At 57.6% G+C, this 22,570-nt stretch overlaps 4 protein-coding genes across 4 annotated transcripts in view; 1 reads left to right on the top strand and 3 right to left on the bottom strand.

Annotated features, from left to right (window-relative positions):
- VOLCADRAFT_99038 (uncharacterized protein) overlaps window positions 1–2,482 on the top strand; it is a gene marked incomplete at both ends in the record, with an annotated part of 18,203 nt that extends 15,721 nt beyond the window's left edge. Inside the window, 2 exons of the mRNA XM_002957868.1 lie at window positions 1,150–1,912; window positions 2,408–2,482. Of these exons, the coding sequence (XP_002957914.1) occupies window positions 1,150–1,912; window positions 2,408–2,482 (838 nt within the window). The remainder of the gene's footprint in view (window positions 1–1,149; window positions 1,913–2,407) is intronic.
- A 1,952-nt stretch (window positions 2,483–4,434) lies between these two features.
- On the bottom strand, window positions 4,435–7,824 carry VOLCADRAFT_99037 (uncharacterized protein; the record flags this gene model as incomplete). Its single annotated transcript, XM_002957840.1, has 5 exons — window positions 4,435–4,874; window positions 4,990–6,381; window positions 6,664–6,781; window positions 7,031–7,305; window positions 7,458–7,824. The coding sequence occupies 5 exons, from the start codon at window positions 7,822–7,824 to the stop codon at window positions 4,435–4,437; spliced, it is 2,592 nt and encodes an 863-aa protein (XP_002957886.1).
- A 2,318-nt stretch (window positions 7,825–10,142) lies between these two features.
- On the bottom strand, window positions 10,143–14,986 carry VOLCADRAFT_107857 (uncharacterized protein; the record flags this gene model as incomplete). The annotated part of the gene is made up of 6 exons (XM_002957839.1): window positions 10,143–10,692; window positions 10,882–11,030; window positions 11,188–11,681; window positions 12,386–13,294; window positions 14,036–14,070; window positions 14,266–14,986. The coding sequence occupies 4 exons, from the start codon at window positions 14,984–14,986 to the stop codon at window positions 11,604–11,606; spliced, it is 1,743 nt and encodes a 580-aa protein (XP_002957885.1). The 3' UTR covers window positions 10,143–10,692; window positions 10,882–11,030; window positions 11,188–11,603.
- A 1,347-nt stretch (window positions 14,987–16,333) lies between these two features.
- On the bottom strand, window positions 16,334–22,404 carry VOLCADRAFT_107856 (uncharacterized protein; the record flags this gene model as incomplete). The annotated part of the gene is made up of 9 exons (XM_002957838.1): window positions 16,334–17,056; window positions 17,197–18,353; window positions 18,518–18,539; window positions 19,090–19,349; window positions 19,497–20,750; window positions 20,805–21,466; window positions 21,632–21,790; window positions 22,035–22,085; window positions 22,167–22,404. 9 exons carry the CDS (start codon window positions 22,402–22,404, stop codon window positions 16,978–16,980), a joined length of 3,882 nt encoding a protein of 1,293 aa, XP_002957884.1. The 3' UTR covers window positions 16,334–16,977.
- Window positions 22,405–22,570: the final 166 nt, after the last annotated feature.

Genomic DNA, 22,570 nt, shown 5'->3' with positions numbered 1-22,570 from the left:
TCTGTGTGTGTGTGTGTGTGTGTGTGTGTGTGTGTGTGTGTGTGTGTGTGTGTGTGTGTGTGTGTGTGTGTGTGTGTGTGTGTGTGTGTGTGTATGTGTGTGTGTGTGTGTGTGTGTGTGTGTGTGTGTGTGTGTGTGTGTGTGTTACATGGTCGTGGGTGCCTTCCCCGTGCCTGCAAACCGCCCTAATACGAGCCGAGGGCTCAAGGGCTGATAGATTGCCAATAAGCACCGTCCTACCTCGCACTTCAAACAAAGCAAGTGATAAAGGACACTAACGACCAAAGGAAGCGATAGAGTTGCGGTGGGACCATATACGCCCCAGCATCCTTGCCAGGCAATCAGGTTCCCACTTCATAGCGTCCTTCATATGCTCGAAGCGTGGGAAATCCATATCAGATCTGATTTTGTCGTACACTGGACAGTCCAGAAAGTTGTGCTTTTCATCCTCGATACGCCTATCAGTGCCGCAGCAGGGGCATACTCGCTCCTCCCTAGGTATCTGACTGGGCCTGACACCGGGCCAGGGACTGCAGCCCAGCCCCAACGGAAAGACCGCCTAAGCTCTCTCCCGCGGACGGGGCGCAAGGGGCGTGAGGGGGTTCTCTGTCCCCTCCTCCTAAGCAGCCGAGAGCCGCAGGTCCGCTAGCTCCTCCGCTCTCCCCTCCACCGGTGGGTGGGATGCGTCGCACGCGCGCACGCTCTCATGAGTCACGGCTCCGTCACGCGAGTTTACGCATTGAGCCTGAAACACGCAACAAGACTCCCCCCCTCTCCATCCCCCGGGCCTGATCCGGCTCTTGGGGTGAGAGAGTTCACTTCTAAGACACAGAGGAAACCCGGAAACCCTGTACATACCCTACCCCGCCCCATGAAGGCACGAGGCCCTAACCTAGCTCGGTCTCCGATTCTCCGTTGCGGGGGAGCGGGCAGGGTTCAAGGAACTCGCGCGAACCAGGGAGGTGTCGCGTGTGCGTGTGTGTGTGTGTGCGTGTGCGTGTGCGTGTGTGTGTGTATGTGTGTGTGTATGTGTGTGCGTGTGCGTGTGCGTGTGTGTGTATGTGTGTGTGTGCGTGTGTGTGTGTGTGTGTGTGTGTGTGTGCGTGTGTGTGTCAAAGCTACCACCTACCACCTACCACCTACTCGAAGCCTACTGCAAAGCGACAGGTATGGCCGCGAATGCCGCCAAGTGCGAGGTCCTCATTTTTGGGGCGCTACACGTGAGCGGAAGCGGCTTATGGAAGCTGAGTACCGGTTAGGTGGGGTGGGGTTGCGGGTGCTGACCGGCAACGAGACGGCTTGGTACCTCGGGTTGCACTATGGCCCAGGAGCACAGTTTTCAGCATGTACCAAGCAACTACTCACAGCAGGGAGGCGGGCCACGTTTGGACTCAGCACCCTGTGTCGAGATAAGAAACTTACCACCCCCAAGCTATGTATGTCTCTCTACAATACACTAGTTGTACCGGTGTTTTCTTATGGAGCGCAAGTTTGGGGACCTGACTTCATAAATGTGAGTTTTGAAGGTGCTATGACTAATCCCATGGTCCAGGAACAGCGTGCATACGTGCGATCTGTAGTTGTGGCGAGGAGCCCGACTACGGCTTCCCTATACCGCGAGCTGTCACAGAGGCCGCTCCAGTTCCATTGGACCAATCTTGTACTTAGGTTTTGGAACTCTGTGGTTAAGAGGCCGGGAACACTGTGTCACCGGGCATTTGTCGCTGACCTGGAATTGGCAGTTGGGGGCGTCATCGAGTGTTGGACAAGTAAGGTACTAGCCTTCCTTACTAGCTTAGGAGCGGAATCCCCCACTAATACGCGCGGTAATGATCTTATAGCGTATTACGCTACCCTTAAATTGCCAGTTGAGAGCATTCTTAAGGCATTTGCCAAGCGGCTTGATGAGACGGTGGGAGTGCCCGAATACCTTGGGTGAACCCCGCGTTTTCCCCATAGGGATTACCGGAGCCAAGTATTGTCGCTATATGAACTGGATGGGAGCGGCCACGCCTAGGGGTGCGCGTCTCGATTGGTTGGAGCACACTAAAGTGACCATGCCCCAGCGACTACATCATGTGCTCATGCGTTTTCGGTTGGGCTGTTGGGAGTTAGAGGTTAATAGGCCTAATGGGCGTGAGCGCACCGCGTGTACCTGCAGGCTTTGTAATGTAATGTAATGTTACAGAGTGGGAGGCTTCTGGGCCGCTTTATCACATTGTTAATTCTACGATTTATCACCTTATAGCAGGCTTTGTGACTGTGGAGCGGTTGAAGATGAGTTGCATGTTTTCGATGAATGTCCCGCTTACAAGAGTATACGGGCTAAGTATGATGGTGATCTAGTCCTTAAGGGGCGCAGCATGCGCACCATTATGACTGAGGCGCCACCCCTGGCATTGCCCAGGTACCTCTCGGAAATTTGGGAGGCCAGGCACGTCGCGCTGAGGCGCTTCGCCTTGAAGCGGACGAGGGAGAATGAAGATGACCTCCCGCGTACCCGCATAAGTACCAATACAACGTCCACGGCCCCCTCGGCTTTTACGGACACACCCGCACTTGTGTGCGGAACTTGTAACTTGCTACCGTGCGCGCAGGAGGAATGAATGGATTTGATGTCTTTAAGCTGACATCTGCTGGTCCTGCTCTGTTTGTGAATGGAATAAATTGTAAGGATCATGGCTGAAGTTGTCTTATGTCCATGCGAATTTCACTTGGTGCTGTGTGATAGTTGGGGGCTTTGTGTTTATGCATTTTGATTAAAACACAAGCCGAGAGGCGAGCGAAGTAAAAATGGTTACAAACAAGAATCGGATCAGCTCAAGATGTCAGAGAAAAATCAGGTTATCTCATTAATGATCGATGGCCTTTCATCCCCGCGACTTGGGCACCCTTACTTGTCCCAAATACAGAACAACAACTTCCAACATATTAGTGACCTCGCCTGCGCCTGGGCCTAGGCCCATACAACAATTCACGATGGTTTCGGAGTAGCCAATCCCGCAACTACAACGCAACGATTACGAAGCGATACGCCTAACCTGCGTCCAATGGATACACTTTTCCAACTAGCCTGCAAACAAGTACTAATATTAAGCCTATATAACACTGCATGAAATCTGTCTAAAGTACGCGTACCGACCTCATCCACCTCATCCACCTTCCCAAACAGGACAGCAGCCTATCCCCAGACACCACGGCATTCTTGGAATGCATATAAGTCACGCATACAAACCAGCGAAAGGAACATGACATAAAATAAAAAGACCCCGATAAGCCGCCACAATCAAGCGATAAAACTGAGGTTTTACGAGAATGCCGCACTGCACCTGATCCTAACATTCTAGAAATTAATGAAGTCAATGGTTAATCGTCAATAAGTCAAAGCTCCCCTAGGAAAAAGTATGTTCGCTCTCTAAGCCATACCTAGTATATGAATATGCATCTATAATTCCCGGCCTTCAACTAACACGCACTACGACTGTTACCTACCTACCTACCTATCTACCTACCTACCTACCCACCTTCCTACCTACGTGTCTTCTACTACATGCTACTACCGCACTTCCCTCGTACCTAGTTTTAGTGCCTAGAACTCCCGCTGGTCTACACCGACAAATTCATCCTGCCACACGTCGAAGTAAAAGTCTCCGACAGGTTCCGTCATCCCAGCAGGTAGCAGGACGGTGCGTTAGGACGGAAAAATTGTTATCTGAAACGGAAATAAGAAATAAGCACTCGCAGGCGGCCCAAGGCTCTGGCCATGAAATCCAACCCAAGAACCCCATTAAACTACATGATAAAGCACAGGCCCTACCACCAATATGTAACAGTGGCAATATGGGCTCGGGCCCCTCAACGGCCCCTCAACGGCTGACAACGCGCCCAACTATATGCGGCAATACATAGCCATATCTTTATATGTACTGGATACTCAACAATAGTGAAGAAAAATGAAGTCGCTCCATATATAAGCGCGTGTTGGCAACGAATTTCCCGTATACACGTTTTCCGGTGCTTAGCTTTACGCTAAAAAACACAATAGGACGTCCACGCGGGTATCGTCAAGGCTATGTATAAATATGTGCACGCGCATTCATCCCCGGTCACGAAATCATGTGCCATCGGATGCGAGTACGTGGACATTGTATGTACCATGATACAGGATCGAATAAATGAGATATGAGATTTTCAGGTCATAATTCGCTTCACGGTAAGAAGACGGTAAGAAGTAGAACATGCCCATGCGAGTGGATGTGTATGAAGAGGAGACCGCATGAACGGAATTCCTTAACAGCGCGCTCACGAAGGTCGCTTACGGAATCGCTCAAGGGGTTTGTGGCTAAGATACCCAAAATGACAGGTACCAGTATGAATGACGTGCGGGTGTCGCACCGGCACGTACTTACCTGGACATATGTACAGATTTCTCTGCTAGTGCAGTTTGCTGTTGCTGCCGATGTCGTTAACGCTGTCACCGCGAATTGAAGGGTAAATCGGGGTGGGCGCTGTGGTCAGGAATCTGCGGGCCAGCTGGTACATATCATCTTCGTAAAGTGCCCGGCGATTGCCTTTGTCGTTGTTGCCCTTTTCAATATTGCCCTCGATGTTGCCGTTGCTGCTAGCAACAGCAGGACCACCAGGGTAGACAGCAGCGGGTGCAACAGCCAAGAATAGGCGGACGACTTGTTCAACGTCATCCCCGTAAAGGCGCCGGCTTCGGCTATTGCCGTTCTTAGCGTCGTTGCCATTCCTTGGGGCGGGCGGGTACACAGCGGGCACGAGCATGGAGCGCCTTACAACGTTGTCGACAAGCTGCTCAACGTCGGCGTCCGACAGGCGACGGCTCCTGCTATTGCCTTGTTGCCGTTGTACTGTTGCCGTAGTCAACATTGCTTGGGGCGGCCGGGTAGACTGCGGGCGCAAGCATGAAGCGCTTTACAACGCTGTTGACAAGCTGCTCGGTGTCGTCTTCAGCAAGGCGAGAACTATGGCTGTTGTCGTCTCCATTGCTTGGGGCGGCTGGGTAGACTGCGGGCGCAAGCATGAAGCGCTTTACAACGCTGTTGACAAGCTGCTCGGTGTCGTCTTCAGCAAGGCGAGAACTATGGCTGTTGCCGTAGTCAACATTGCTTGGGGCGGCCGGGTAGACTGCGGGCGCAAGCATGAAGCGCTTTACAACGCTGTTGACAAGCTGCTCGGTGTCGTCTTCAGCAAGGCGAGAACTATGGCTGTTGCCGTAGTCAACATTGCTTGGGGCGGCCGGGTAGACTGCGGGCGCAAGCATGAAGCGCTTTACAACGCTGTTGACAAGCTGCTCGGTGTCGTCTTCAGCAAGGCGAGAACTATGGCTGTTGCCGTAGTCAACATTGCTTGGGGCGGCCGGGTAGACTGCGGGCGCAAGCATGAAGCGCTTTACAACGCTGTTGACAAGCTGCTCGGTGTCGTCTTCAGCAAGGCGAGAACTATGGCTGTTGCCGTAGTCAACATTGCTTGGGGCGGCCGGGTAGACTGCGGGCGCAAGCATGAAGCGCTTTACAACGCTGTTGACAAGCTGCTCGGTGTCGTCTTCAGCAAGGCGAGAACTATGGCTGTTGCCGTAGTCAACATTGCTTGGGGCGGCCGGGTAGACTGCGGGCGCAAGCATGAAGCGCTTTACAACGCTGTTGACAAGCTGCTCGGTGTCGTCTTCAGCAAGGCGAGAACTATGGCTGTTGCCGTAGTCAACATTGCTTGGGGCGGCCGGGTAGACTGCGGGCGCAAGCATGAAGCGCTTTACAACGCTGTTGACAAGCTGCTCGGTGTCGTCTTCAGCAAGGCGAGAACTATGGCTGTTGCCATAGTCAACATTGCTTGGGGCGGCCGGGTAGACTGCGGGCGCAAGCATGAAGCGCTTTACAACGCTGTTGACAAGCTGCTCGGTGTCGTCTTCAGCAAGGCGAGAACTATGGCTGTTGCCGTCGTCTACATTGCTTGGGGCGGCCGGGTAGACTGCGGGCGCAAGCATGAAGCGCTTTACAACGCTGTTGACAAGCTGCTCGGTGACGTCATCAGCAAGGCGACGGCGATGGCCGTTGTCGTCGTCTCCATTGCTTAGGGCGGCCTGATACACTGTGGGCGCAAGCATGGAGCGCCTTACAACGGCCTCGAAAAGGCGATGGCTCCTGCTCTTGCCGTTGTTCCTGTTATTCCCGTTGTTGCCATGGTTGCCTTTGTTACCGTTGTTACCATGGGTTGGCGCAGGCGGGTAGACAGCGGGCACGAGCAACGAGCGCCTCACGACACTGTCGATATCCCGGCCGACGTCCGCGGCGCCCTCAATAATCCAAGACAGCATATCCGTGGGCGCCGGGTCTTCCTCAAGCGGAATTTCGTACAGCCCTGAATGAACAGCAAATAAGTGTTGGCGATCTCAGGAATGTTGAAATCTACTGAGCGATGCAACTAGCTTGGAGAGAGGGTTACATGCAGGAGGGCCGATGTGAGAAATAACGTCCAAGTTATGTATCGCAGGCTGAAGCCAGTAACGGCTCTGTCCAAAACACAGGTCGTTATGTTGCCCCGTTCTGCCGCTCATGGCCGAGTGTCCGTGTATCCGTACAGATAACGTAACAGCTACCGACCACCCACACACAGGGAAACCCACCCACATCGGCTACCTACCGTTTGCGAAGTCGGTGATGAGCTTCTTCAGCAGCGCGCCCCATTGCGGCTGGGGCCCGTCCTTCCAGCTGTAACCGAGCCACACCACGGCGCCGGGGCTGCCAACCTTGCCGAACGCCTGCGTACAGGCAGCCAAAGTGGGAAAATCACATCATCCTTAGCCCGGAATCCTGGGCAGGCTGAACCGTTCGCGTCCCACAAGTCGCGATGTTGTCCTTTGGAAGAAAGTCGTAAGATAGCACTCTGGCGGCATACACATGAGATACTACGGCTATAAAGGTCATATGGGTCCAAAGAAGTCCTGAGGATTATGATTATGCGCTGTTGCTGGGACCCGCAACGCGTGCCAACAGGTAATTCGATGGACCTCGCATTCTCTACTTGCCTGCGCAGCGACCTGCATTTCGTCGCCGAAGAGCGTGTAAAGCGGTCTAATGACAGCGTCGCTATCCTGGTGCTGGCAGGACGTGTAGGTAGTGCTGATGCGCGCGTCCTCAAGGGTCTCAGGCCAGTCGGGCGAACCAGGAAAACTCCCACCAGGGAGGAAAGAAAGTGCGGCATCGCTGAGCGAAGGACCGCTCGAGCGGCTAAAGCGCCGCAACTTGTCAGTCGTGCCAGTCTGCTTGCACAGATTCCATGCGCCTGCGAGAACGCGTTAAGAAAAGAAAAGACGATTTTAAAGATTGAAGCTGGGTCAAACTATTCAACACGAGCAGTTGGTCAACTGCCTGGGTGTTGTGGTTTTCAAATCAAGATCCGCGCACGTTCGGCAAATGTTTCCATTTTTTGCTCACCTTTCAGAGACAGCGCTTGTGAAACGAAATCTCGCAGGGCTGCACCATTTCCCAGGCCGGCGTCAAGAACGATTACAAGGCCACCATGGGAAAGAAACGATGCGACCTCGCTCATATCCTCTGCCGCTGTGTACAGTGTATGCCCATATTGAGCAGGAATGATGTAGGCGCTGGGAGCATCGATGTCGCCAAGGGAAGGTTGGGCATCAGCTGCCGATTGCACGACCAAGCCTAAATTTGCAAGTTGCTGCGAAAGATGCATCGGCCCATTGTCCCATGATAGATCCAGAACGCCACTAGACTCGCTCATGTAGAGAGCAACATTGGCCACGTCAAGGCTGCCAGCAGTTGACTGGCAGAAAGCCATCATAAGGATGCCAAGCAACCGGTAAGATGAATTATGCTTCATGTTCGTCGTCGTGTGGATAACGGGGGTTCAATACGTCTTTTTATAATCACTGAACTACACCCCCTCCCGGCCGGCCGTTCTGTTTGTACGTGCAACGACCGGGCATTCCCGCGACGGCTGGCCGAAGATTGTAAGCAGGATCACCAAGTTGCGCGGCTTAAATGAATAGCTAAAAACTCTGTTTTGCAATTATCTTAACGTGACAGTGACAGGCGGTGATAGTCACACTACCAAGTTACAAGCTCCGGGTGTCCGTAAAAGCTGGGGACCCATTAGAGACAAGTCTGACGCTCTTTTTTTCTTCATAAATGTTCGTTTACCTCTTGCGTAAATATGGGGGCCCTGGTGAAGCAGCTGACCGCGTTATAGATGTGGAAGGTGCCGAAGTACGTCGGTGAAACATAATGTGGCAGGACTGGAAAGAATAGTGCAGCAGTCTATTGTGATTGTAGTTGAAGCGTTCAAGGTGTTCGGCGCACCGGGCGAATTTACGTGCATACCTTTCATCGTGGGCGCGTCACGTTGCAAGCTAAGCAACGCGTATACATGACGTGTAGCATCAGTCCTCAGTTCACTTCTTGTAACGAACATCAGTATAGGTCCAAGCCCTCTCGCTTGGAGGGATATGCAAACAAACATACTGATAGGTAAACTCGCACGCTACTGAGCATTCAACCGAGCACATGCATGCTTAGTTGAATGGTGAGATGCGACCCCCCCTTCATTTCGTGCTCGGCAAGCCTGCTACCGTGTACCGGATATGTTGGCGATGTTACAGAGACGCTGCACCTCGGTTTCTGTGCGCAATGCGTACGATGCTCGACCCCGCCGACCAAAACTACACGTGCCCAACTGAAGACATTCCCGGTGGTTGTCCAGCAGCTTTTGAGCCTGCTGCTGGCTGAAGTCCATCCGGAGCTGCTGCAACACGGCTAACGCAGGCACGGCCGCATGCACAGCAAAAAGCTGTTCCAAGCCATCAGCGGCGTCCAAGTCACCCGCACGGCTCTGAACGACTTTCCTGTTTTTATGTTTATTTAAGTTTGTGTATGTTATATTTTGCACAAGTTTGTACTTTGATTTTACTCTGAACAGGGTGCTGTATGCGTTGCGCTACCAAAAGCGCGCCCCTTTGCTTTCACAAAAGTGCCGCTTCGCCCAACGCTTCCTCTTCCCGTGGCCGTTTATTGAGCCCAGCCTTGCAAGCTACGTTGTTTGCTTTCGGTGCTTTCAGTTACGGCAAAGCAGCCACCCAAATTTCCGGCCTGCATGCCGCGTGCGTCTGTGGCTCCTGCGCAACGCGCTGGCACACCTCGGCCTTTCTTCGCCAAAAAAAGACATACACTTGTACACGCGCATTTTGAGAATCGCACGTGCGCATCCGCGCGCTAAAATTCGCGCCTGGCTTTGGGCGTCTTGTACGGATGTTTTATTCGGCACAGTACGACCGGACACATTTGTGCGAGAGGCTGCTTAAAGAGGGGGGTCCTTGTGAAGCAGCTGCCCGCGTTTCCAAAGGCTGTATGTTTTTGGTTGTAAGGTGCGCAAGGACAAGAGCTAGGAACGGAATGGGGCCAGGCTGGAGAGGCAGGTGCAGCAGCAGAATGGAATGTGATGTATGCATACGAGGCTTACATGGCGGTTGGCGCAGGGCGTAATGTACTTGCAGTCAGTCGTTGCGGGCGCGAGTATGCTAGAAGCACAGGAACCACAACCAGAAGAACAAGAACAGCAGCACAGCAACAGCGCGCGCACAGGACACGTCTCGTCGATTCCGTGCTAAGAAGGAGGAACAAAGGAGAAGTCGTAGAGGAAAGATCCCTGTCGCGCGTGGATGGCCATGCCAGAACAGGCAACATGATGGGTGCTTTGCACGCTGCCAACTTGCCCCCGAGCACTCGAAGTGCGGACATACGAAGGAGCGCAACGAGCCCCCCCCTATCCTCAAACCTCACGCAATAGACCATCGCAAGCGCCGCCGTCCGTAAGGGCCGCAGCTTCCGTTCACACACGAGTTAAGGTCGGACAAGTATGCAGCGTGAATGAAGGCCTAAGGGCGATCGTGCCCTAATGAAACAGCACTGCTCAAGATCGGGAAGCCTAGCGCTGAAATCGCGGGACCCAATCCGTCCAGCGTGAGGCGTGCAGGTGCTGTGTGGGCGTCTTGGACTGTGACGGCGGTGGGCATGTGGGCGCTGCCGGCACGTCGCCGCCTCATTGCGTAGAAGGCCGGGCTGGCGGAAGGCGGCCCGCACAGCACATTGTAGCCGCCCGGCCCCCTAGCCTTGAACTGCGCGATGTAGAAGGCCTCCATCCGTTGGGCCAGTGCGGGATTGGCGGTGGACATGAGGCGCGTGAGCGAGAAGTGGTCATGGAAGGGTTGGTAGCGGCTGGCGTCCTCCTTCATCCGGCTGGGTGGGTTGCGGGCATGAGCCTGGAAGCGACGTTGAGGGTCCCGGGACTGGCCGACGTACACTCTGCCGGTGGGAGCGCACGTGATGGTATACAGTCACGTGCGGGCGGGGGCACTGGAATCTGGCTCGGCGGGGCTGCTAGCGGCTCGCTTGGCTGGCGTGGTTGTGGTCAGGAGGGCGCCCGACGCTCGCGCCTGCTGCGCGGCCGTCAGCACCGAGCGCGCGAACTCCTGGTCCGCCTTGAGGACGGTGCCCGCGTCCATGCCGTAGTCATAGATGAGCTCTATGGCGGTATCTGCTCGCAGGCTGCCGGCAGCTGCGATCCACAGCTGCATGACTGCCGCATGCGTCGCCGTCGCACGGTCCGGCATGTCGCCTTCGTGTATTGCTGCTGTGATGTTGTACAAGTACGCTGCAGGGGCATGGAGGGAGGGAGGGTGGATGTGAGGTTGGCGGGATGTCGGGACGGAAGTGGAGGCATGGAGGGGCGAGGCGTGACAGGAATGGATGCCGTGGCCACATGGCCGGACAGTTGGAGAGCGGGCACGGGGGACGGCAGCGGGTGCAAGCGAGGAAGGGGCGGCAAGGCAGCACGACTTACTGCTGGCGGGCTTGGGGTCGTGCTGCTCCAGGAAGTCGTCCCTGTACTTTCGGGCCTCGGCCAGGAGCACGTTGAACTCGGCATTGGTGTGGTTAGCGCGCAGGACGTCCTCGGCGTGACATCCCATGCTTCCCAAGAGCAGCTGCTGCCTGACGGTACGAGGGGCAGCAGCAGGGCGTGTCAGGATGGTGGATGCACGGGACAGGCGGAGTGGCGCGTGGGCGCGCAGCAGGAATGGCATGCATGCTGTGTGGCAGGGTGCGGCGCGGCAAGGCGGCAACTAGCAACGGAAGATGAGGCGCATACTTGAAAGACAGCGGCCGTCTCGGCACCCCGGATGGCGTGGAGTGATCGCGGCCTCCGCCTGTTGGCGACGCCGCTGCTAGTTGCGCCCACAGGTCGGCGATGTTGACGGGCGGCTTGGCTGACGCGCCGGCGGAAGAGCCCGACGGCAGGCTCGGCGAAGGCGCGCCGTAAGCGCCCAAGTTGGTGGGCGGAAGGGACTGTTGCGGGAGTTGGGATGGGCGAGCCAGTTTGGGAGGCATGTTGATCGCGGTTACCAAAGTAGAACTGGGGTCAGCGAAGCGAGAGGCTGGCTGGCTGCCGACCGCGAAAGCGAGTTCGGTATATAAGCTTAAAAATGGAAAGAGGAGAATGTATGGAAAAGAAGGCGACACAGGCCTGCATTTATACAAGTCGCGGCACCGTACGAACCGGACGCTTCAAGGGGGCGGGCTGAATCGGAAGAGCGCCGGAGCGCGGTCAGTACGTCTTCGCAGGGTGAGCATGGGCGTCGGCAGCTGCGGTAACGGGTGGGGCGCTGGGACAAGTGGAATGCGGCAATGAAAAAAGCGCCATGGAAATGGCAGGCGGACAAGCGGAAATGTGAAAGCGGCGTGTTGCTCCCAGCACAGCGAAAAGCTGTTGCATTCCAGGAGCGGCGTGCAGCTCGCCCGCTCAGTTGTGAACGCGAGGTCGGACAGGATTGGGGTGTAAAGTATGGAATGAATCAAAGTGCGCTAGGTGGTGAGGAGACGGGACTGGGGACATGGTGCTGACGGCGCTGCGCAAGTGCATGGACGTGAATAAACTTTCGGAAAGGGGCTATGTTATGAAGCGCGAGAGATGCTCGCGGCCGGCGAAAAAGCCCCGGCCGGCCAGCCAAGACGGAATCGTTCATATTCTTGGAAATGCACGTCAACTCCAGCCGGACGAAAGATGCAGGATGTCGGCTAGTACGCGCAATATCCATATCGTAATTGCAAACCGCACAATAAATGTGATTTGCGGAAAACGCCAGGAGCCGCGACGCAGTGAATCGCGCAGTGATTCGGGGCGGGCACATGAAAGGGTGGCGCATGCGTGCAGCGGTTCGAAGGACCGGCGAGGAGCAGGATGTCACGAAATTTGTCCATAGCGACGGGTGTGCGGCCGGTTGTCGCGGTCCATACGAAAGAGGAAAATAACGCCAAACGGCTGTGCGCCCCCTGGCAGAAAGACGAACCGACCCGGCGAGCTGCGGGGGACACTGGGAAACGTACGCGGCGCGCGGGTCGGGGTCGTAGCTGAAATGCCAGGAAAGCCGAAAAGTGCGGTGCAGCAGTTGGCGAAAAAGCTTGTAAAGAGGCAAAAGCTCGTAGTGGGAAACAAGCGCAAGGGGTTGTGGCAAGCCGGAACGGCCATGGCTACTGTCAGACCACCAGAACGGGCGTGAGCGCGATCTGGGCACCTGGACATCCCGCGCAATGTTAGCGATCCAGAGCAGAACCAGACAAACGGCAAAGAAGCACACGCGGAAGAGAACGATGCGTCGCCGCCATGTAGCTGTGGTGCATGCGACAATGCGCAAAGCGCAATCCGGCCGTGTGCCGGCGGGCAAAGGCGAACAGTTGCAAAGAACTTCCGGCGAGGCGGGCGAATGCCGCAACCGCGGCAACAGCGGGCGTAGCGCCGAGGAGGTGCATTGCGTGAGGTTCAGTGCAGGAGCTGATGAAGAGTGCACATTTAGACGAGATGGTAAGTCGGGCGAAGCGGCGGTAGGGACGTCGCGGAAGGCGGAGCGGCCGGCGGTGCTGTAGTTGCACAGGCAACGCCGGCGGACTCGTCCAGCGACGGAACGCCCGAAAAGGCACTGGACGTAGCGCGGCTTGGAAGTAGCGCGGGGTGCATATAAAATGGGGTAGGCGCGTGACTGAAAAGCCAAAATCAACTGTGTGAGTCGAAGTGTTGTGCCTTTACAGAAAGGAACTAGCGGAGTTCTGTACAGCCTGCTTGGTCGGCGACAGACGTCTGGCACTCCAGCGGCCACCTCGGGCAGTACTGTGTGGACGACAAGCTTAAACAGCACATTAAGGAATGGCAGTAAGTAACGTTCGCGGTTTCCAGCGCGCAATTCACCGTTGGGCACACTGGACTGTTGGAGACGCACGCAAGGCAAGTGGTGAGCAAGCTATCTGTTTGAAATGCTGCAGGCGGTGGCGAACGCGGATCTGGAGCGGCTGGCGCGGCTGGCGTCCGTAATGGACAACTGCGCGACGTCGCTGGCCGTGCTGTGCAAAGTGGTATCAGCGGCCTGCCCAGAGGAGGTGAAGACCGTCCAGTACATCACACAGGTGCACGCGGAGGATGGGCAGGAGGCGAGGTCGGCGATGAGGGATGTGGCCGCGGCGGCCATGTTTGACATCATCCGGCGGCATGTCCTTCATGGCAGCGCCCTGGCATTCCCGCTCCGGGAATGCGTGGCGTTGCCCAGCGCGCGCGCCAACGAGATTCTGCAGGGGACGCCGGCGGCATACGGCCGCGAGAAGCACGTGCCGTGCAGCATCACGGCCATGGAGTTCATGCGCGGGAGCGTCCTGGGCATCGTCGTGCAGGTGTTGGCCAGCACGCGCGCTTGGGCTGCAGAGCAGGGACTGCTTCGGAGGGCGGAGCACGGTTCGCCCATTGGGGACGGGCTGGTGCTAGCGGGCGGCAGCATTCACAACACGCTGCAGCCCGCGTCGCAGCGAATGGTGGTGGCACAGGCCGACACGGACGTCTTCGTGGTGGGTGCTGTGAGTGCGGCCGCAGGCGCGTGCATGGCGGCCCAGTTTTTCGAGGGCCTGGCGCATCGCGTGGAGGTGGTGCAGGACAGCTTGCTGCTGACGGAGCGCACCGTCAGCACGCAGTACGTGATACCACCAGGTGCAGCTGCGCAACACCGTAGCAGCTCACGGGCAGGCAGATGCGTGGGGTCAAGCCGCTGTGTGACATGAGCAGACGCTGACGGAGTTTAAGTTCCCCCTCAGATTTTGACAAACAATTTCAGACTAACTCATGTCACACAGCGGCTTGACCCCACGCATCTGCCTGCCCGTGAGCTGCTACGGTGTTGCGCAGCCACACCTGGTGGTATCACGTACTGCGCGCTGACGGTGCGCTCCGTCAGCAGCAAGCTGTCCTGCACCACCTCCACGCGATGCGCCAGGCCCTCGAAAAACTGGGCCGCCATGCACGCGCCTGCGGCCGCACTCACAGCACCCACCACGAAGACGTCCGTGTCGGCCTGTGCCACCACCATTCGCTGCGACGCGGGCTGCAGCGTGTTGTGAATGCTGCCGCCCGCTAGCACCAGCCCGTCCCCAATGGGCGAACCGTGCTCCGCCCTCCGAAGCAGTCCCTGCTCTGCAGCCCAAGCGCGCGTGCTGGCCAACACCTGCACGACGATGCCCAGGACGCTCCCGCGCATGAACTCCATGGCCGTGATGCTGCACGGCACGTGCTTCTCGCGGCCGTATGCCGCCGGCGTCCCCTGCAGAATCTCGTTGGCGCGCGCGCTGGGCAACGCCACGCATTCCCGGAGCGGGAATGCCAGGGCGCTGCCATGAAGGACATGCCGCCGGATGATGTCAAACATGGCCGCCGCGGCCACATCCCTCATCGCCGACCTCGCCTCCTGCCCATCCTCCGCGTGCACCTGTGTGATGTACTGGACGGTCTTCACCTCCTCTGGGCAGGCCGCTGATACCACTTTGCACAGCACGGCCAGCGACGTCGCGCAGTTGTCCATTACGGACGCCAGCCGCGCCAGCCGCTCCAGATCCGCGTTCGCCACCGCCTGCAGCATTTCAAACAGATAGCTTGCTCACCACTTGCCTTGCGTGCGTCTCCAACAGTCCAGTGTGCCCAACGATGAATTGCGCGCTGGAAACCGCGAACGTTACTTACTGCCATTCCTTAATGTGCTGTTTAAGCTTGTCGTCCACACAGTACTGCCCGAGGTGGCCGCTGGAGTGCCAGACGTCTGTCGCCGACCAAGCAGGCTGTACAGAACTCCGCTAGTTCCTTTCTGTAAAGGCACAACACTTCGACTCACACAGTTGATTTTGGCTTTTCAGTCACGCGCCTACCCCATTTTATATGCACCCCGCGCTACTTCCAAGCCGCGCTACGTCCAGTGCCTTTTCGGGCGTTCCGTCGCTGGACGAGTCCGCCGGCGTTGCCTGTGCAACTACAGCACCGCCGGCCGCTCCGCCTTCCGCGACGTCCCTACCGCCGCTTCGCCCGACTTACCATCTCGTCTAAATGTGCACTCTTCATCAGCTCCTGCACTGAACCTCACGCAATGCACCTCCTCGGCGCTACGCCCGCTGTTGCCGCGGTTGCGGCATTCGCCCGCCTCGCCGGAAGTTCTTTGCAACTGTTCGCCTTTGCCCGCCGGCACACGGCCGGATTGCGCTTTGCGCATTGTCGCATGCACCACAGCTACATGGCGGCGACGCATCGTTCTCTTCCGCGTGTGCTTCTTTGCCGTTTGTCTGGTTCTGCTCTGGATCGCTAACATTGCGCGGGATGTCCAGGTGCCCAGATCGCGCTCACGCCCGTTCTGGTGGTCTGACAGTAGCCATGGCCATGGCCGTTCCGGCTTGCCACAACCCCTTGCGCTTGTTTCCCACTACGAGCTTTTGCCTCTTTACAAGCTTTTTTGCCAACTGCTGCACCGCACTTTTCGGCTTTCCTGGCATTTCAGCTACGACCCCGACCCGCGCGCCGCATACGTTTCCCAGTGTCCCCCGCAGCTCGCCGGGTCGGTTCGTCTTTCTGCCAGGGGGCGCACAGCCGTTTGGCGTTATTTTCCTCTTTCGTATGGACCGCGACAACCGGCCGCACACCCGTCGCTATGGACAAATTTCGTGACATCCTGCTCCTCGCCGGTCCTTCGAACCGCTGCACGCATGCGCCACCCTTTCATGTGCCCGCCCCGAATCACTGCGCGATTCACTGCGTCGCGGCTCCTGGCGTTTTCCGCAAATCACATTTATTGTGCGGTTTGCAATTACGATATGGATATTGCGCGTACTAGCCGACATCCTGCATCTTTCGTCTGGCTGGAGTTGACGTGCATTTCCAAGAATATGAACGATTCCGTCTTGGCTGGCCGGCCGGGGCTTTTTCGCCGGCCGCGAGCATCTCTCGCGCTTCATAACATAGCCCCTTTCCAAAAGTTTATTCACGTCCATGCACTTGTGCAGCGCCGTCAGCACCATGTCCCCAGTCCCGTCTCCTCACCACCTAGCGCACTTTGATTCATTCCATACTTTACACCCCAATCCTGTCCGACCTCGCATTCACAACTGAGCGGGCGAGCTGCACGCCGCTCCTGGAATGCAACAGCTTTTCGCTGTGCTGGGAGCAACACGCCGCTTTCACATTTCCGCTTGTCCGCCTGCCATTTCCATGGCGCTTTTTTCATTGCCGCATTCCACTTGTCCCAGCGCCCCACCCGTTACCGCAGCTGCCGACGCCCATGCTCACCCTGCGAAGACGTACTGACCGCGCTCCGGCGCTCTTCCGATTCAGCCCGCCCCCTTGAAGCGTCCGGTTTGTACGGTGCCGCGACTTGTATAAATGCAGGCCTGTGTCGCCTTCTTTTCCATACATTCTCCTCTTTCCATTTTTAAGCTTATATACCGAACTCGCTTTCGCGGTCGGCAGCCAGCCAGCCTCTCGCTTCGCTGACCCCAGTTCTACTTTGGTAACCGCGATCAACATGCCTCCCAAACTGGCTCGCCCATCCCAACTCCCGCAACAGTCCCTTCCGCCCACCAACTTGGGCGCTTACGGCGCGCCTTCGCCGAGCCTGCCGTCGGGCTCTTCCGCCGGCGCGTCAGCCAAGCCGCCCGTCAACATCGCCGACCTGTGGGCGCAACTAGCAGCGGCGTCGCCAACAGGCGGAGGCTGCGATCACTCCACGCCATCCGGGGTGCCGAGACGGCCGCTGTCTTTCAAGTATGCGCCTCATCTTCCGTTGCTAGTTGCCGCCTTGCCGCGCCGCACCCTGCCACACAGCACGCATGCCATTCCTGCTGCGCGCCCACGCGCCACTCCGCCTGTCCCGTGCATCCACCATCCTGACACGCCCTGCTGCTGCCCCTCGTACCGTCAGGCAGCAGCTGCTCTTGGGAAGCATGGGATGTCACGCCGAGGACGTCCTGCGCGCTAACCACACCAATGCCGAGTTCAACGTGCTCCTGGCCGAGGCCCGAAAGTACAGGGACGACTTCCTGGAGCAGCACGATGCCAAGCCCGCCAGCAGTAAGTCGTGCTGCCTTGCCGCCCCTTCCTCGCTTGCACCCGCTGCCGTCCCCCGTGCCCGCTCTCCAACTGTCCGGCCATGTGGCCACGGCATCCATTCCTGTCACGCCTCGCCCCTCCATGCCTCCACTTCCGTCCCGACATCCCGCCAACCTCACATCCACCCTCCCTCCCTCCATGCCCCTGCAGCGTACTTGTACAACATCACAGCAGCAATACACGAAGGCGACATGCCGGACCGTGCGATGGCGACGCATGCGGCGGTCATGCAGCTGTGGATCGTGGCTGCCGGCAGCCTGCGAGCAGATACCGCCATAGAGCTCATCTATGACTACGGCATGGACACGGGCACCGTCCTCAAGGCGGACCAGGAGTTCGCGCGCTCGGTGCTGACGGCCGCGCAGCAGGCGTGAGCGTCGGGCGCCCTCCTGACCACAACCACGCCAGCCAAGCGAGCCGCTAGCAGCCCCGCCGAGCCAGATTCCAGTGCCCCCGCCCGCACGTGACTGTATACCATCACGTGCGCTCCCACCGGCAGAGTGTACGTCGGCCAGTCCCGGGACCCTCAACGTCGCTTCCAAGCTCATGCCCGCAACCCACCCAGCTGGATGAAGGAGGACGCCAGCCGCTACCAACCCTTCCATGACCACTTCTCGCTCATGCGCCTCATGTCCACCGCCAATCCCGCACTGGCCCAACGGATGGAGGCCTTCTACATCGCGCAGTTCAAGGCTAGGGGGCCGGGCGGCTACAATGTGCTGTGCGGGCCGCCTTCCGCCAGCCCGGCCTTCTACGCAATGAGGCGGCGACGTGCCGGCAGCGCCCACACGCCCACCGCCGTCACAGTCCAAGACGATGACGATGACGCCCCAGCCACGCTCGCCTAGCCCACACAGCACCTGCACGCCTCACGCTGGACGGATTGGGTCCCGCGATTTCAGCGCTAGGCTTCCCGACCTTGAGCAGTGCTGTTTCATTAGGGCACGATCGCCCTTAGGCCTTCATTCACGCTGCATACTTGTCCGACCTTAACTCGTGTGTGAACGGAAGCTGCGGCCCTTACGGACGGTGGCGCTTGTGATGGTCTATTGCGTGAGGTTTGAGGATAGGGGGGGCCTCGTTGCGCTCCTTCGTATGTCTGCACTTCGAGTGCTCGGGGGCAAGTTGGCAGCGTGCAAAGCACCCATCATGTTGCCTGTTCTGGCATGGCCATCCACGCGCGACAGGGATCTTTCCTCTACGACTTCTCCTTTGTTCCTCCTTCTTAGCACGGAATCGACGAGACGTGTCCTGTGCGCGCGCTGTTGCTGTGCTGCTGTTCTTGTTCTTCTGGTTGTGGTTCCTGTGCTTCTAGCATACTCGCGCCCGCAACGACTGACTGCAAGTACATTACGCCCTGCGCCAACCGCCATGTAAGCCTCGTATGCATACATCACATTCCATTCTGCTGCTGCACCTGCCTCTCCAGCCTGGCCCCATTCCGTTCCTAGCTCTTGTCCTTGTGCACCTTACAACCAAAAACATACAGCCTTTGGAAACGCGGGCAGCTGCTTCACAAGGACCCCCCGTCCGAGGTGGACGGCGCCATGCAAGGATGCTTGCCAAGTGATGCAGATAGACGTGCACACGACTTACTCCTGCAGCTTTTGCTCCAGCGTCTCGACTTCGGGCCAGCGTGTGGCAGACACTTCATCGGTTGTGAGCGTGAGAAAGAATGACGGCATGCCAAAGCGGTCCACCATGCACAGCAAATCTTGCAGGTTGCTGCGGTGCCATGCAGGCGTGTTGGGCAACGTGGCCGGCAGCTTGTGCTTGAGAATGTGACGGATGGCGTCCTCGTCACTCACGTTAGGGTGCTGGGACTTGTAGTCCAGGAGCGCACTCTCCAGCACGGCCTGTACATGCAGGCGGGCGTGATGGTCATGACGTGCAGTTCTTCGTGCATGTTGCTGCTCAGAACCTGCACATGGTAGCAGCTGGGCAGGCATCATGCGCAGCATGCATCATGCGCAGCATCACTAGCAAACCCGCATCGCACTCACCTCTGTATTTTGATCCTGCAGCCGGGCACTCTGGCGAAGCACATACATGAGCAGCAAGTACGGCTTGCACAATGTCCACACACTGAAGAGGCACTTGGCACGGTATGCTAAGTACTTGACCAAGGTCGTGCCGCCCATAAATGCGCCAAAGCCAAAGGGAAACAGATAGGGGAACATGGCCATCTCCGCAGACAGGCCAAACTGATAGTCCAGTGGGGTCCCGTCTGCAGCAACAGCCAGGTTGAGCTCGGGCAGAGTGGGCGACCACGGAACCAATGTTCCCGCGGTGTACATCACGGGTGCATGCTTCATGGCTGCACGCTGGATGGCAGGCACAACCACCGATATGAGTGAGCGAGCTGCCTCTGCTGCGTCCAGGGTGGCCAGCACAAGTGGTTTGCAGGCTTGCTCACTGGCGACAAACGATTGCACATCAGCTGGACAAAGGTATGGCAATGGGTGATTGGGCGGGACTTGTTCAGCAACGGTGAGGAACTCCCTGACGAGCGGGTTGTGCTGCACGCTCCATCCCAGCACCTCCTGCAGTGCCGGGGGCAGCGTGTTGACGCGGCGTGTGGAGTCGCGTGCCCAATCCAGGACCAGCGCTTCCATGCAATGCTGCTGCCGAAGCTTGCCGGCAACAAATCCAAAGGCCGCTGAAAAGAAGCCAAGTCCAACATCCACTAGGCCTATCCGCAGTTGGTCAATGGCGTCCAAGGACACGATGGCCTTGGTATAGTCTGGTGGATGGAAGACCAGATACTCTGCTCGCTCATTGCCACTGTTCGCTGGATACAATGGAGCACAGTGCGGACACAGGTGCCACAGGCCTTCGTGTGTGGTTGTGCTGCCGGCATGCAAGCTGTTGTGGAATGAGTATGGCGCAATGCCAGCACCGACAGGCTCCACAGTGGCCCAGCGCTTGAGGTCATCGTGCAAATCGGTGCTGGTGACTCCGCACATGGCGCACACCACAAGTGCACTGGCCAGCAGCATGCTTGTGACAGCGCTCCAAGCCGCGAGCCGGTCAGAGATGCCAAGTCTGTGGCCGGGGCCACTGCGCCAGGATGCTCCGAAGTACCCAGGAATGTGTTGCTCAGCATCTGTTACAGCAGGACTGGGCAATGGTCCGTCAGATGGTCGATGGTGCTGCTGGCGTGTTGGCTGTGCAGCGACCCGGTTGCGCTGCTGTGGCTGGTGCTGCTGCTGACGCCTTTGCTGCTGCTCCTGCCGCTGCCGCTGCGGGGGCTGCTGCTGCAGCAGTGAGTGTTGCGATGACTGCCGTGTGACTGCAAGCAGCCGCCGCACCTGAACCGCAGGTTCGTGCTGATCAGCCCATTCCACCAACACCTGCTGCACAGTGACCTCAAAGCGGCTGTCCATCGCCTGCAGGACAGCACACACTTGACCAGCCCGCTCGGCTGACGGTGTTTCTGACATGCAGAGGCCAACCGCGCGACAAGCCACGACAAGATGCTGGCGGCGTTGCCCTGTCCACACACCCGGCACCATATCCAGCAGGCGGTAAGGCAAGGGGGCGCCAGCGAGGCCCGCCTGCCGGATGAGGCACACTTCTGTTGGCGCTGAGCTGGAGCCCCAGTAGCAGATCTGCAGCCCAGCCGGGTCAAACACTGTGATCGCAATGTTGAAAGCATGGGCAAGAACCGCCAGCTCCACATCGCCTGGCAGCAGCCGGTGCTGCTGTAGGGCTTCACCATATTGTGTCGCCGTGCAAGTGCTGGGGAGGCTGCTGGCATGGGTGTGTAGCACTTGAAAGCGCATCGACTCCCAACACTCGGCAATGGCGGCCACCACGGTCGCCAGCAGAATTTCAGGCGCAGGCACATCAGTGGCGCCCGCGGCAATGAGGCCATGTCGCATGCAGTCCAAACACGTTGTGTGGGCATCGAGCGGCACGACAGCACAGTTGCTAATGTCGCTGCGAGCATATAGGGGCACCCGGAGTTGGCCTGCATAGCAAGCATCAGCAGGGAGCCCCGTTATCAACATGATGCGTGTGGACTTGGATGTGGCTGTGAGCAGTGCCTTCAGAAGAGGCCTCACTGTATTTCTGCGATGTGCTGCATATCATGTCACACTCCGCGGATCACATGCTCACATTGGCACACGCTTACCGGTGCTGCTGGATGGCTCGGCATTCCCAACGTGAACGCCGGTTGGTTGTTCATCGATACGCATGGATGACGTGTTGGTCGTACCGGTATCGCTGACGTCGCCACGCACGCTGCCATCATGTGTATTCGCCTCACGGACGGCTGCGGCGCCATGCGGACCTGGCGATTGGGGTATTATGCAGCAGACAGTTACGCAGCCATTGTAGCTGTATATGGACATGGTTGGCGTTTGAAATGGTCCTCGTCATCCCACTATCCACGGTCAACATCTTTGGAAATGGCATCATCTTACAATATCGGTTTCTGAATAGGGGCGGGCTAATGTGGGCAGGTGCCTGATGAGCGGTCCTTCGATATACCACCGCCATAACCACAAGTATGCCGCCCCTTGGTCTGGGCTCACCACGTAAACGCTGACCGACATCTGTCGCCCAGAAACGCGCCGTGTCTTCATCTGCAAGGGGACATGCATGCTTGGTTGATTCTTAAGATGTGACCTCCGGTCTTTCTTGTTCAGAAGCCTGCACTCCCGTACCGGATATTTTGGCGATACTGCATAGACGCTGCACGTCGGCTTCAGTGCGCAATGCGTAAGATGGTCGGCCCCGACGTCCAAAACTACACCTGCTCAGCTGTAGATATTCCCGGTGGATGTTCAGCAGCGCTTGAGCTTGCTGCTGGCCGACGTCCTTTCGGAGGTGCTGCAAGACGTCTAAGGCAGGCACGGCCGAATGCGCAGCAAATAGCTCTTCCAAGCCAACAACGGCGTCCATGTTACTTGCACGTTTGCCAACGACTTATGTCTTCTGTTGTTTAGCTTGTGTTCGTTTTGTTTTTTCGAGCAAGTTTGTAATCTGACCTACGGTGAACAAAGGGCTGTTTGCGTTGCGCTACGGAATCCGCGCCCGTTTGCTTGCGCAAACTGCCGCTTCGCCAAAC

This window comes from Volvox carteri, assembly GCF_000143455.1.
Source record: "Volvox carteri f. nagariensis unplaced genomic scaffold VOLCAscaffold_81, whole genome shotgun sequence".
Lineage (NCBI taxonomy): Eukaryota > Viridiplantae > Chlorophyta > Chlorophyceae > Chlamydomonadales > Volvocaceae > Volvox > Volvox carteri.
The sequence above is the reverse complement of the archived record's forward strand: the minus strand, read 5'-3'. Positions and strand labels throughout refer to the sequence as shown.